At 52.5% G+C, this 14,864-nt stretch overlaps 1 protein-coding gene across 1 annotated transcript; it reads right to left on the bottom strand.

Moving 5' to 3' along the window:
- Window positions 1–4,095: 4,095 nt before the first annotated feature.
- Window positions 4,096–14,275, bottom strand: IRX4 (iroquois homeobox 4). The gene is made up of 6 exons (XM_055706505.1): window positions 13,693–14,275; window positions 8,694–8,852; window positions 7,596–7,847; window positions 6,865–6,971; window positions 5,565–5,881; window positions 4,096–5,374 (listed from the first exon to the last, which is right to left on the bottom strand). Exons 2-6 carry the CDS (start codon window positions 8,736–8,738, stop codon window positions 4,617–4,619), a joined length of 1,479 nt encoding a protein of 492 aa, XP_055562480.1. The 5' UTR covers window positions 8,739–8,852; window positions 13,693–14,275; the 3' UTR covers window positions 4,096–4,616.
- Between the last annotated feature and the right edge of the window lie 589 nt (window positions 14,276–14,864).

The raw sequence follows: 14,864 nt of genomic DNA, 5'->3' as shown, positions 1-14,864 counted from the left end.
TCTTTAGGCGGAAGCACAATTATTTGAATTTCTTTACCAGGCAAATAAAAATGTATAATTTGACCATTAACTTCCCTCCATTCTTCACTTTTTTACATATAAATTACATGCACAAACCTCAAGAGACACAGGACTTGGACCCAAGCTCATCGCTTTGTGGCCAATACTAACTTTATCTAAAGGCGTACCTAAATAATTTGGCCAAAACACAGCGCGTGAATGATGCTGTTCCTCCCCATTCTTCTACAAATCACAGTCATTGAAACAGTTTCTGGTTCCTCACAATATCAGTGATTTATAATCTTTCCTTACATTTTCCAGGATTTCTGAGTTAAATGGTACAACGTGAGCATTAACTCTTATCTTGGCATTTAGCTGGATATACTTTCACAAATTCAAACCTTCATATTATTTGAAGGTCAAATTTAAATGGAAAAGGTAAATGTGTATCAAAAAGACTGTAGTAAGTCAGAGTCTCCTTCTGAACCATTATCTCTTTAAAATACATAATGTTCAAAGTCTTGCCAAGATAAAGTCTTCTTGGACACCTCTCCATGTGGCTGATGGGAAGGAGCTGCTACACTGAGTTCTGTGACTATGAAGTGGTTATGCAACTTTAATAGTCAAATATGCACTCAAGGTAAAAATAAAAGTGGTCCTAAACATTAACAGAAAATGTGTGAATCATTCCATCTATCTGTCTTTTAATTAAGCACCTATAAATAAGCTGGCTGTTGCAAGGTGTGCTGTAATCAGGTTACCTAAAACCAGCCCTTTCCTAAATTGGCATTTACAATTATGCGAGATAGTTGCAGATTGTTAATTGCTACTGTTTCTTCTATTGTTATTATTGCCATTATTATTATTATTATTAAAGGAACAGGCAATATGCCCCATTGCAATTTTGTATGCATGCCTGAGAAAAAAAGTAGATGACATAAATCGCATGCATAATCTCAGGAGACAATCATTTTAAATCTTAATTGGCTGCCTTTTAAATATCATTTAAGGTCTCGTTTTCCCTGCCTCTCTCTCTCTAGTTAAGAAGGTGTTGTGTCAAAGTCTATTACCTTGCTGGACGTCTCGCCTCTAAGTTTTTTTAAAAAAAATAGAACCATCAGCAGAGGTTTGAGAGGTCGATAAAGCTTTTAGATTTGGAGATGTTTTCAGGGAGCCCATTTCCTGCGGCTAAGAGTTGTTAATGGAGCTTAAGGAATTATCTTATGACTCGGGCTGGGAGAGCCGTATATTTCTTCGCTCCTGTTCCCTTGTCGAGGCTGAATATGCTCCTGTCAAACTCGCTTAATGAAAAGTAACGCGTCGCTGATTACAGTTTTATTTGGGCTCTATGTAAAAAGCACTGTTAATTTAGCATCCCCTCCTTTGTGTGTTTGAATTTGCCATGGCTGAATGATTTAGAGTCTCTCAGTTTCAAGCCGTTTCTCTATGATTCCACACACACCCCCACCCCCACCCCGCTTCTTTCTGTCTGCCTTTATATTTCTGCTTTGTACAGCCATATGAGCTGCACGGCTTTCCCTTTGAGCCCCGTAGCCTCCTCCAAAGCAGCCGAACCTGATCTTTGTCTTGTGCTGTTGAATCAAATGGCAAAATTAATTTCTCACACTGTTTTGTTCATACTTTAAAAACAAAAACAAACCACCAACCCTTCTGAAAGACACTGCATTTGACGGCTGATCTAGAGATGAGGTTCGTGTACCAAAGCAAGGAACTATTTTCCCTCCCCCATAATTTATACGGTCTCGTCTTAGGACCGCTAATGTTTTGATGTGAGGGCACACAGACACACGCGTACCCTCAGATCTGGTACACGGCCCCGCCCGCCGTCCGGAGAGGTCTGCTCGTCTGTGTAACAGACATAAACTTACTCAAACTTGTTTTATAACAATGACACGGAAATGAAGAGATAAAGGTTTGACCCGCTATTTCTTTTGGCTTCTAACATTTCGTCGTGCCTGTGTTTTGCTCACAGTGTTACCGTATCACTTGCATTTTAAGACCGGGTATAATCGGGACCCCGGTCAGTAAGGATGTGTACCTGCGGGCGGTGGGATCCGTCCCACGGCCGCCCGGGACAGGGCGCTTCTAAGGCTGGAGGAGGCTTTTGGCAGCTCAGCGGGGGAGCCCTCTCCTTGCACGCACACACACACGGCTCACACACACACACACTCGGCTGTCGCTGTGTTGGGAGCAAGGATGAAGTCCCCTTCTTCCCCAGGGAGCCTCTGTCGCACGGAAGCCGAAGCCCACCGGGAGACCCGATGTCACCCATCCCGGTCCCTGCACACGCAGCAAGGCTTGCACACACACAAACCTCCTTGCTTTAAAATTACTCGCGCAGCAGGTAGCGGGTTTTTCCCCCCCATTCCACTTGCCTCCGCCAATGGTCTGAGGGCAGCTTAAACACTCGCCTTTCCTCCCTTCCCTCTTTCTCGCCTCCTTCATCCCCACCTCCTTAGTTTGGCTGAAAATAATTTGCTTTGTCTAAAGGGCTTCAGAGGCAAAGCTCGCCGGCCGCCCCGGCTGCATTAAAATTCCTGCCGGCCCAGGCTTTAGCTGAGATCGCGGCTCCCCGGAGACTCTACTTTCGCTATTACTGTCAAGTACCCTTGACTCTTTATTTTTGCCCTTTTATCTATTACAACTAATTCGAGTTCTTTTGCCCTTTTCAGTTTAAGACGTGGGCTTTCTGTAAAGCCTCCCCCTGCCACCGAGCTCTCCGAGTGCAGAGCCTTTAGAAATTGAGGGGTTTACTGTCAAAATGAAAATTTCACTTCAAATTATCTCGGCTGATGCACGTTTTCCAGGCCAGGGGCTCCTGTCTGAGCCTTTTGACAGCCAGATCAGCAGAGGGGTTCAGTGATCTCGATAATATCATCCAAGAGAGCGAAAGTCAATACAATGACAGGGAATATGACTGGATACAATCCAATTACGGCTGCTCGCAGAGAGGGGAAGGGCTTGATCTGATCTCCGCACCTGGATTCCTTTATTCAGTCCTTGCACTAACAGATCTCGCTAGAAACTTTGCGGGCTGGAGTATATTTTGGCTGGGTACTGTCTCAGTTGCCGTTACTTTCATATATATATATATACACACACACACACATATTTTATTCCCTCCCCCCCCCCCCCCAGCATTGTATTCATATTTATTGGGGGCGGGCAGTGCGGGGTCGGGGTGCGGCTGGCGGAGAGCCGCAGGGGCGGGATGGACGGGGCGGCTGGGAGGCAAGACAGGCTCTTCTGCTTGCCCCGTGTCAGCTCGGTCCCTCGGGCGCTTTCGGTTCTGCCCCTCAGCGCCGGGCGCCGCAGCTCAGGGGGTTTAGGCCGGTCTAGGTAAGCTGGGGTCTGTTACTGCATCGTCGTTTCTTTTCCAGCAGTTCTTCCTCTCTCCCGGTCCAAGGATCAGCAAAGTTTGTTCCCGTTCCGCGGAAGGACAGGAAATCTTTTAAACGCCTGTTATCTAAGTGGTAAATGGTCTGCCAGTGCTCCTGCATCACACGCCGAGAGCGCTCTCTCTTTTTGTTCGCTGCACTCTATTTAATGTCAAAACGGTAAAGCATCTGTCCTGAAGTGCTGAAATATTCATGGAGGATCCGCGATTTCTCCATCCTGTCAGAGGAGCTGCAGAGCTGAAACGGTTCTTTAAAAGATCAAATTTTCCATGTGAATCAATTGCTCCGCGCACGGCGGAGGCGACGCTGCGGCCGAGCCCGGCCCTTTGGGGCCGACCCCCGCCCGCCCGCCCGCCTGCCTGCAGCTCGGGGCCGGGGCGGGATGGGGGGGGGGGCTCCTCCCGCCCCACCTTGCCTCAGTGGGCAGCCGGCGCCCCCACTGCAGTCCCCCCGCCGCCGGGCGCAGCGCTGAACCGCGGAGGTACGGTAAAGCGCGGAGAGCAGCCAAGCATCCCTCCCGCGGATCCATCCTCCCGCGGCAACGCTCCGCTGAGCCTTCTTTCCCGTCTCCCGGCAGCCTGTTGACAGTCCTTGGAATTACTGGGACCGGGTCCGAGGGCGGGGGTCTGAAACCTAAAAGGTGTTGGTCGCCCAATGCAAAACGCCACCACTTGTGTTACCTCTGAAACAGACAATTTATTGGAGTGAAACATACCTTTTAACATATTTTTGTCAAGATAAATTTGTGCAGTAGGTGTAAACTTAGTAGAAGTGCTGTTTGTGAATTATATGCTAACAAGGAAATCAGGAGGAAAAACTCTCGAGAAGTCTTTATAACTAATATCGGCATGCCTTAAATTAAATCTGAACTAAAATTTCCCGTTTGTAAACTTTCAGATGTAAACTTTTTAAGTATGTCTACGCTATAGTACGTGCTTTTTGGACATGGAATTAAATAACTTTCAAGACATTGATCCCTTAAAGTCGCAGCCAGGAGAAATTCTTCAGAACAGCCATGAGCAAAGTCTGTCCGTTGAACTGAGCAAACTGAACTTTAAATCCTCGTTTCTGTTGTTTTGCTTAAAAAAAAAAAAAAAAAAAAAAAAGTTTTATATTTAAATTTAAACTCCTGCAAGTCTCTTTTCAGTGTAGCTGACTCTTGAGCGTTAGAACGTCCTTCGCCCCTCGGAGGGCCTGTTAGGAACAAAACATTTTGCTTCCTGATTTGGGAAACGCCAGAAACTCTTTGTTTGAGTCATGGTGGGCCAAGTTTGAGAGCTGCCCCTTGAGCACGTTGGCGCCGTTCCCCACCGCGCGCCCCAAGGCGCCCGTTTCCAGAATGGCTCCTTTGGTGGTAGCCCAGGAAACTGTCGTGTTGCTCAGGGCTTGGTTCAAAGTACTGTGTCTGAACAGGGGGTCGTGAAACACCCCGTCCACCCAGTTCCTGAGGTTGGTGACCGGCGAATCCTGGTGCCTGTCGATGACACTGACCGGGGCGGAGACGGCGGCGGCGGCCGAGCCCCCCTGCCGTTTCAGCATGCAGGAGGGGTACTCGGCCTGGTTGAGGGAGGTGGCGGTGTGCGCCAGGGACCAGATCCTGGGCTTCGCCTCCAGCAGCTGCTGCCCCTGCTGGAAGCACATTTTGGACTCGCAGCCGCGCTGCCGGGCGCCGAGCAGGTCGGGGCCGCACTCCGCCGCCGCCGTCTTCAGGCAGCTCCGCGCCCGCTCCGCCGCCGCCACCTCCTCCTCCTCCTCCTCCCCGGCGGCGGCCGGCGGCGGCGGCATCTTGGCTGGGGGCTCGGCGGCCCGCGGCGGGTGGCTGCCGCCTGGGTGCGGGTGCGGGAGCGGGTGCGGGAAGGGCCGCCTCAGCTCGCACTCCGAGCTCTCCGACTCGGCGGCGTCCAAGTCCTCCAGGTCGCTGAGCTCCAGCTCCTTCTCCTCCTTGCCCGTGGGCTCTGCGGGGTGGGGGCGGGGGAAGGGACAGCAAAAACAAGACACACGGTCACTGGCGGCGCCGCGCTGCCCCTCGGCCGCCCCCACGAGCGAGGCCCGCGGCCGCCCCCACGAGCGAGGCCCGCCCCAGGGCCGAGCTGGCGGCCGAGCCCCCGCGGCCGAACCGCTAAGTGCCTGTTTTTAGCAGGGTACCCTCGGCTTTCCCGCTCTTCATCGCCTCTTCCTGCGAACCCTCCTCCTCCTCCTCTTCCTCGTAGGGCCGCTTCTCGTCCGAGCACTTGTTCCGCGGCGGCCAGGTCATCTTGTTCTCCTTCTTGAGCCGCCGGCGGGCGTTGGCGAACCAGGTGGAGACCTGGGTGAGGGTCATCTTGGTGATGATGGCCAGCATGATCTTCTCGCCCTTGGTGGGGTAGGGGTTCTTGCGGTGCTCCTGGAGCCAGGCCTTCAGCGTGCTGGTTGTCTCCCGAGTGGCGTTTTTCCTCCGCGTCCCACCGTCCATCGTGCCGTACCTGCGGGCACAGGGGAGCACCCGCGGTGTGACACGGCGCCCTCACCCCCCGTGGACCTGCGCGACGCGGGTGCCCAGGGCCCCGGCCCCGGCAAGCCCCGGCCCCGGCTGCTTGCCTGCGGCACTCCCCGGGGGGTGGCTGGGCCAGAGAGGGGGCAGGTGGGCGAGGACAGATCAGCTTTAAGAGGGCGACCTGCCTCGAGAATTCTGGCCACGGAAGAAAGCAAGGAAGGGTTCAGCCCGCAGCAGCACCGGGCAATGCAAATCCCCGCTGTGCCGTGGCAATGGCGATGGAATGAGGGAAGAAAGCGCCTGCCTTTATTCGCGGTAAAGTCAATGTCAACATTTCGGGCAGCAGGGAAATCCTAGCAGCTTGTCAACGCACAGAAATCCCACCTTCCTGTTGTCTCATCAGTCCTCCCCAGACAGAATACATCTGGGTGACCCCGGGGTGTAACTGTTAATAGAAATATATTTCCTCTTACTCATTTTATTAGTAATCTGTCCTACCCTTTTGTTTCTGAAACCGCAGAAACCTAACGCCGATGACACTGGGCTGCAACTGAGTATTTAACGCACATCCTCCAGGAAAGGTCACCGGCACCCAACGGGCCTCAGAGCTTCAAACGGTGTGTAAGTGGGTTTACGCTGGTTTAAAACTAATAAACGTAGCAGAGACGCCCAGCGCCCAAGCCTGACTGCTCCGCGCAGGAAAAGATAACTGCCGCCCCCGTGGAGGGGGGCTGCTCCCCCCGCCGCCCGTCCGGGGGGCAGAGGACCCCACGTCTGGGTCCCCGCGGGAGAGGGACGTTTCACTGGGGAAGGGGAGGCGGCATCGCTGTGGCCGGGAGGGAGATGCTGGGCTGCGGGGAGGCAGGTCCGCGCCTCGGCCCCGCAGCGCGGCGAGGGGGAGGGGGGGGGGGGAGGGGGGAATCCGGGGGGGGGGGGCGCAGCGAGCGGGGCAGGGGGTGTGTGCGCGCTTACCTGTCGTACTGGTACTGGCTGAGGGTGTGATCGTAGGGGTAGTAGGCAGCCGCCGGGGCGATGCCCGCATGCGCAGACCCGCTCCCGTCCTTCGCCTCCAAACTGTTCTGCAAGAGACACCGCGCCGCCGCCCTCAGCCCCCGTCGCGGGGAGAGCTCGGGCCCCAGCACCGCCGCCCCGTTCCCCGGGGCTGCGGGGGGACGCGACGGACCTTCCCGGAGACCCCTTGGCCGCGGCGGTCAGCGAGATCAATAGAGACATTAACTCGCGCTGTTACGGTCCAAGAAAGAAAAAATAATAATAAAAAAAAAGGCTGGCTGGGAAGAGCGCATCATTTCTTGCGAGCAGGGGTCCGGGGCTGCTCCGAACCACCCGCCTGGCCGGGCCCTCCGCACGCGGCCGCCAGCTCGTCAGCGCGACTTTTAATTGCGTTACCGTGAGAACCGTGCCGGGCTTGAATATTTAATGACCGCGGGGCTGGACGCGCCGCGCTCCCGTGCCTGTCGGCAAAAGCGGGCCGGCGCGGGGGAGCAGCGTGCGGATCGAGGGGGGGACGGCAAAGAAGACGACGAAGCAGTAGCAGCAGCAGCAGCAGCGGCCGTGGCCGTGCCCCCACCGCGGAGGGGCCCCGCCGACCGACCACCGCCCCCGGGGCGCGGGGGGAGCGCTGGACCGGCGGGGCGGCGCGGAGGGCGGGCGGGCGGGCGGGCGCGTCCCCCGCGGCGGCTTACCAAGGAGTAGAAGGCGGGGGCCTCGGTGCCGTAGGTCACGTAGTTTCCATAGCCCTGGGGCCCGGCGTAGGGGCCGCCGTAGACCCCCAGGGCGGCGGCGGAGTTGAGCTCGTGTCGGGCGGTGGCGAGCAGGCGGCTCTCGTACACCGGGCAATAGACGGGGGTCTGGGCGGAGGCGGCCGCCCCCGTCTCAGCCAGCGTCCGTCCGCTGGACTCGCAGCAGGTCGTCAGGGAGTTGGTGCTCATCAGGAACTGGAGGGAAAGAGAGCGGCGCTGAGGGAGGCGGGGGTGGGCTGGGGGAACTTCCCAAACTGTAACCAAGTTTGGTTTGGGTTTGTTTCTTTTTTTTAAGCAGGTAGCAGCTTTGGGGTGTCGCCCCCCTCCCTCCCCTTCCGTATTTTGCTTCAGTCAGGGTAAAAACGCTCTGGAGAGGCAAGTATTTTAAGTTTTAGAAAAAAACTCAACAACAAACGCCCCGTGACTGTGGACGTTTAATCCTCCGTAATACGTTGCTCCAGCCCTTTACATTTAAAAACCAACTTTTCTGGTGTGTTCTCACAAGACTGGGTTTACACCGGTTTTCTCCTCTTGCAGCACAATGCTTCCCATCTGCGTTTTTAAACCTTTTTTCTAAATCGCTCATGCATATTTATTTTGACTGCAGATTTGTAGCAGCCACGCACGCATCTGTTATTAACCTGCTGGTTTAGAATATCCCATTACGCTTCTACAGTGCGGACCTCAGTACCTTCTTTTTTAATTGGTAAACTATGAATTTAATCGGGAAAGAGAAAAAAGCGCGGGGGAGGGGGGGAAGCAGGGTGGGGGGCTGGGGGATCTCTAGCTCCCTTTCTCACCTCTGTAATCCTCCCCCACGCGTCAGTAACACCCCCAAACACCCTAAATCCCGCGTGTTCCTTCCCATTTTAAAATATGTGCGCGAGATACAACTTGCGCATCTTGGAAGGATGGGGAGCGAGCAGGCGATCTGCCGCTCCCGCATGCTGGAAGGGATCGCCGCCGCTCTTGGCCCTGGACGGAAGTAATCGATAAGGACTGAAATTCAGTCAATTAACCTTGGTAGGCAAAAAGTCTTACCTGGGGTGCAGAGGAGTAAGGGTAGCCAAACTGAGGATATGACATGGTACAGAGGCTCCCAGTTATCTAGAAACAAGGCGAGACGTCTGATCTGCACGCTATTGCAGCCTGGCTCTGCTCTGTTGTACCAATTGATTGGTAACCACAGGTCCCTGGATGCTTATAGGACGAAGCAGAAAACCACATTTAATTTATTTACGTGAAGTCTTAAACTTTTTTTTTTTTTTTTAAACCGAAGCGGAGAGGCGGGGGGGGGGGGGGGGGGGGGGGAATGTATGGTGATTTTAGCACCTTCCACTCTACAGCTACGAAACAGAAGTAATTGTTACGTGTAGATTCCAAGGCTGGCAAATATGTAGGCAGAAATACATACTTTGCACCTTTTTGGAAAATATTTTGGAAAAATAAAGGGCAGAGAGGTGGGGTGGGAAGTGATACAAATACATCAGTCCAGAAGCACGTTGTTTTAAAAGAGGCGAGCCTCTGACGTCACGCAAAACCTATTCAAATTAACATGTCTGTAAATTTAACATTTATTTTCGGGAACCTTTCCCCTGGCGTGGAAAACAGACTCTCCAGCATCCCTTTCAGTCTGCCTAACAGGAGCGAAAGTTTGGAAAGCTCTGCGGCAGCAGCTATGCTTGTTTGCAACATTTCTATATATTTCTGTGGGGAAGGGAAGGAAATTAATGGTTTTAATCTGAAGGATCAATGTTGTATCAGCTAAGAATTCCCCCCACCCTCCTTAGTCACTGAAGGGCTAGTAAGCACTTTTAATTAGAAATTAATTAATGAGCAGCTGCTTCTTCCCACCCCACAGTAATAATTAGTCTCAATTACAAACAAGACATATGAAGGGACACACGACTGAGTCTTCATTTAAGATTTAATCAACAGTTAAAATTAGCGCTAACGCTGACAATAAAGCACATGACATGCAATCCTGCTTTCCTTCTCGGCTTTTATTCCAGACGTGTGATTACAGGTAGAAAACCCTATACGAGCATGTTCCAGGGAATGATTGAAAGGACGTGACTTCTCACGTTAAACCGACTTTGATCCCATCGCAAACCTCCGCTGGAAAAGCCAGCCTTTCGCAGGGCGGAGGGCCGTATACAGCCTGCCTGGGCTCCGAGGTGCGCGGTGGGGGTGTGTGTGTAAAAGCGGAGGGGGCTGGGGGCGGGAGGGAATTAAGGAGAGGGGTCCAGCTCAAATGCGCCAAGTGCTGCTTCTCACCGAAGAACAAACATCTCTTTCTCGGTGGCTCCCCGAGGCTACGGCGGGATCCCCGAGCGAAGGAGGGCCTGGGAAAGAGTCTCGTCTTCATCACCCCCTTCTCCCCAGCCCACCCCACCGCTGCCATCAGCCACCCTACCCTCTGCGGGCTGGAAGGCCCCCACACAAGCGGGCAGCATCTCCCTCTGCTTCACCCTCGGAGGGGCCAGCTTCCGTGATACCGGCCGTCGCGGGGAGATTCGGGGGCTGCCGGCCGGTGGAGACGGCTGAAGCCTGAACCCCAGCATCTCCCCCCGCCGGGCAGGTACCGCCGGGCAGCGCGGGCAGGCAGCCGCCGGGCGGGCGGAGGGAGCGGAGGAGCCAGCTCCCAGGCTGGAGCTCGGCTGCCGGTGCAGTTGAATGCTGCTCCGTGGTGTGCAGACTTGCTCAGAGAGATTCCTGGGTTCAGACATGTGAATAGCCCCAGGGTCACACTCTAATTAATGATGATGTTCTCTTCTTCTCCCCAGCTGGAAGACTGCCTCCCAGAAACGAATCTGCCCACACTGACAGCTCGATTGAGGGTGATTGATGACTATCTGGAGACCACAGTACACATAATATAATATCTGCTGCGTAATTGCTTTAATTTACAGATGAAAATACTAGTTCTCGGATTGAGTTAGACTACAACGAGCAGCATTTTATGGCGCTTCAGAGTGTTTGCAAATAAAAGATATCAGATACAGTACATGCAAATTATTCTGACAGCTCAGTATCTGTAGCCGGGAGAAAGGTGTAAGAAAAGGACTCAAATGACATAAATAATCGGGTTTGAAATCTGTATTGATTTTTGGAGGGGAAGAAAGCGCTTTTTTCTTCCTCACCTGAAATGCTAATACCTTCTTCTTTCTGGGAATATTAATAACTTAGTCATTGGGTTTCTTTTGCAGAAACGCACCTTTATTCCTCCTGCTGCCCCGGTGCTGCCAGCATATAATGACACTTTTAGCTACTACTTACGAGCAGCTTCCTTCTACGCGATGTGCTGACGGGCTATCGCATTGTTTAGGAAGAAAAGACACCCAGTGTTTACACAATGGTCTGCACGCAGCCTTTGGTGCTGCTCGCTGTGCCTCCTGCGCTGATTGCGCTGGGGGATGTTTATTTAAGCCCTGGAGTGTAACTCACCGGTGCTAGGGAAGAAAACAGTTGCACTTATCTCAAGAGCGGCTCGGTGTAGAGCACTATAATTAGCTGGGAGAGCTAGAGAACTGCCTGGAGAAGTCCTCTCAGTTTTCCAGGCTACAATCTGGGAGATGTCGTGGTGTTGAGGGTTTGAGGTTTTTTTTGTTTTGTTTTTTCTTTCCCTTTTTTTTTATAATACTGTAGATGTCAACTTCGCGGTGGCCCACAGAACACTACAGGTTTTGATATTTAGATGAGTCTATTAAACTTTAAAATACAAGGTGAAATTCAATATTTATAATCCTTGTCTATTTATATATCACAGTTGTCTTTCACTGCACCACGCAGATACACTGGTGCCCATTTTTGCACTGAACTTTCCTGTATTAATCATGATAATTATTTGTCATTTTTCTTTGCAGCCTGCCTGCTCTATTACTTTACACCGGGTCAGCTTTGTGCCAGTTCCAATCTGTATTCCCTAGAAAGCAGTCATTAAAAAAAAAAACAACAAAAAACCAAACAAAAAACCAAAACCAAAAAACCAAACCACAACCACCAAACACAAACCACTACCACAAAAAAAACAAAAACTGTGCAACTTTAAACACTTAATAACCTTAGACGCTAAAAGCTGACATTACATCTTCCCCCAGCGTTCATGTCTTGTTTCACTTACAATCTACAAATAATGGCCCTTTGTTGATAAGAAACTCAGCACAATTATATTTCATCTTGAATTTTTGGTGCCAGAGCACAAACATGCAATAAGCCCCACAATGATTTAAAATAACCTTTGTGGTTCGTGCACATAAACAACGTAACACTGTTCAAATCCAAGCAAAGACGCTTAATGCTGTGGGCTATATCCTTAAGCATTTAGAAAATGCAAGTCTTTGTTGTGCAATAAAAATTGATCCTTGTCAAAGCCCCTTTCCTGTACAAAGCAGTTAACAGCTTTCGAGAAAGAGAAACACACACTGCTTTCTCCAAAGTTTCAGCAAGTAAACCCATCGCGATCAATACGAAACGCTGGAGAGTTCCCCTCCTGTGAGAGTCAGCCTGCACACCCGGACGAGCAGGTATTTTACAGCCAAAGCCCAACCAGGTCTGTCTCCGAGGGTTACGTGTTTCCTCTCCCGAGAACCTGGAGCCAACGTTCGTACAAGTTTTATCATAAAAGCATGAAACGAGAAGGAAACGCTGTGGTGCTGGAACAGGCCACAGCAGGAAAAACAGAGCAGCTCTTCAGGACTAACGCTTTGATGGACGTCTTCAGGGACATGATCTGGAGGCAGTTAATGCAGCTACACTTTTACTATCTGCATTTTCATCGCCTCCTCTTTTGGAGGGGTTATTGCCACTCCTGGAACTATTTCAGCGACGGAATTTGCTTATGGGCTAAACAGACTTTAGCGAGCTCTTTCAGTCGACTTTGCTTTGTTTCCACGTTACAGACTTAAAGCAACCTTGACACCGCCTGACAAACGCTGTGAAGCTCTACATGTTGCCCATTTGGGATCTGACATGGAACCGAGGGCAGCCTAAAACATTTTCAAGTAGATTACCTCCCATAAAGTCGCTATCGACAGTAAATACGACTGTGTTTTTCTGAGCCCGTCTGAGTTGTAATTGCATCTCCTGCACTCTGAACCGAGGGACAGCGAGCTGATACTGCCGACCTGCACAAGCCTACGCAGTGGCTTGTGATCGGTGGAGCTATGATGACAAACATTAACAGTTGCAAAAGAAGGCGCCGCTAACTAAGTTACTCAGATTACAACTACACGTAAAATCAGTTGTTCAAAGCTATCCGTTTGAATGCTTTCATTTTGTAAGTCGCCAATCCTCTTGGCAAACAATCTAGATTAAAGCAGAAAGGCCTCACATGCTTATTCTGTTCTTTGTATTTATTAACTTTTCACACGTAAGAACTAGAGCCAACACACGAGCTCGCTCTCTCACACAGGCACAAAACTTTTCAGCAAGACCTGGGCAGCTGCTCTATGGCTAGATGGACCCTACAAGACGTCCACGTTTACCTGCTAGGTGCAGAGCATCGCAACTACGTTTTCGCTAGCAAAGCAAAGATTGCATAAGGTTTCTCTTTCCAGCTCCTGTACCCCCAGCGCCGCAGACTCGTAGGCATTCAAACGCCACCGCCTTTGAGCTCTCTGGCAGCGGACAGCTTCAACATACTTCCCTGCGAAGATAAAACTTTCCTACTTGCAAGGTCATATTCTATGCCTTTTAAAGTTTGCCTTAAAATCCAGAAAGTTTGACTCAATACCTTACCTTAGCGCTCGTTGAATATCATATCCACACCCCCTTCCCATGAAATAACACACATATGTTAGAATACATTTGCCCTCTGTCCTAGGTAAAGATTGCACAAAGCCAAATGATTCATTACAGTTTCTCTTCCCTCCAGCAGTTCGTTTTCAGCTGCCTTGCTGCTAAAGCAGGCTCCGAAGGGGGAGGGGGGGATAAACCCCACCGCTCCCCCACCCCCCGCTTCCGTACAGAGAGACAGACAGACACACACACACACACACACACAAGCGCATCACCATCAAAACAAGAAGAAAATTTTTACCTGCGATCACGCCAGGCTTCGGCTACAACCTCGTAGTGATGGCTGTGCCATGGCAGGGCTTCTCTCCTCTCGTCTGCGCTGGCTGACTTTGCAGGGAGCTACGGAGAACTAACGCAGACATTTCTCAGTGTGATACCTGAGCGGAGCGGCACAGTGCCTTCGGTCCCCAGGCGCCACAATCACTTCACTAACCCCCTGTACCAGAGTGACGTTTAAGTGAATAGCTCCACTGATCACACTCTTTCCTACTGATTAACACTTTCCAACACGACCAGGCACTCCACTTCCAACTTTTCCCGTTTTAAAACAGAAGCAGCAAGCACCGCTTGCTTCCGCGGGTTATAAACGCCGTCTGGGGCGTGGGGGACACCATAATTAATAGCAGGTTAGTAAAATCAGTGCTGCCACTCCAATTGTTGTCCTTGTTGCCAACAATAATTGCATTGATTCTGGAAGGACACGAATGTCCTCCATTTAACCTAATGATCTGCGGGTTGCACAGCGCTGTAAGGCAGCCGTAGCGTTGATTAACTGCGCGCACCTCCAAACTATCATTTATCTCTGCGAGTCACGACTGAAAGGCGCTAAACTTACAGGCAACTCTCCCTGCCTCTCTCGCCGTCTTTGTTTCCCTCCCGTTTGAGGAGGCGGGCTGGGACGCCAGCGCTAGCCCTACGCGCAGGGGACGGGCACCTGTACCTGTCCACCCATCGGCCTTAGCTCTATTCATAGCCCTGGGGCAGCGCGGCGGAGCCGGGCGCCGCGGACCTACGGGGGCTGCGGGGGCCAGCGCCCCCCGGCCGCGGGGAGGGGGCGGGGGGGGGGGGGGGCGCGGCGGCGCCCGGCGCCGGGGACCCGCTCCCGGCAGCGCCCCCGGGCCGGCCCCTCCGTCGCCGCCCGCGCTGGGCGCTGCGCCGGGGGCTTCCTCCTGGGCGGGGGCGGCGGAGCGGGGGTCAGGCGCTGGCGGCAGCCGCAGGCAGGTCGGGGCAGGAGCGCTTGCTCCCGCTTGTCCCCTGCGTCCTCCTGCGCCCGCCCTGTCTCAGCCTCAGGCGGCTGCCGCCGCCGCTGCTGGCTCTCGCGGAGAAGTTACTCGGGCCCGGGGCTGGGCGAGCTGGCAGCGAGCCCTCGGTCTTAAATGCCTTTCGTGGTGCGCAGCCCCCCTGCACCCTCCC

This window comes from Falco cherrug, chromosome 3 (assembly GCF_023634085.1).
Source record: "Falco cherrug isolate bFalChe1 chromosome 3, bFalChe1.pri, whole genome shotgun sequence".
Lineage (NCBI taxonomy): Eukaryota > Metazoa > Chordata > Aves > Falconiformes > Falconidae > Falco > Falco cherrug.
This window is presented reverse-complemented; position numbering and strand designations above follow the sequence as displayed.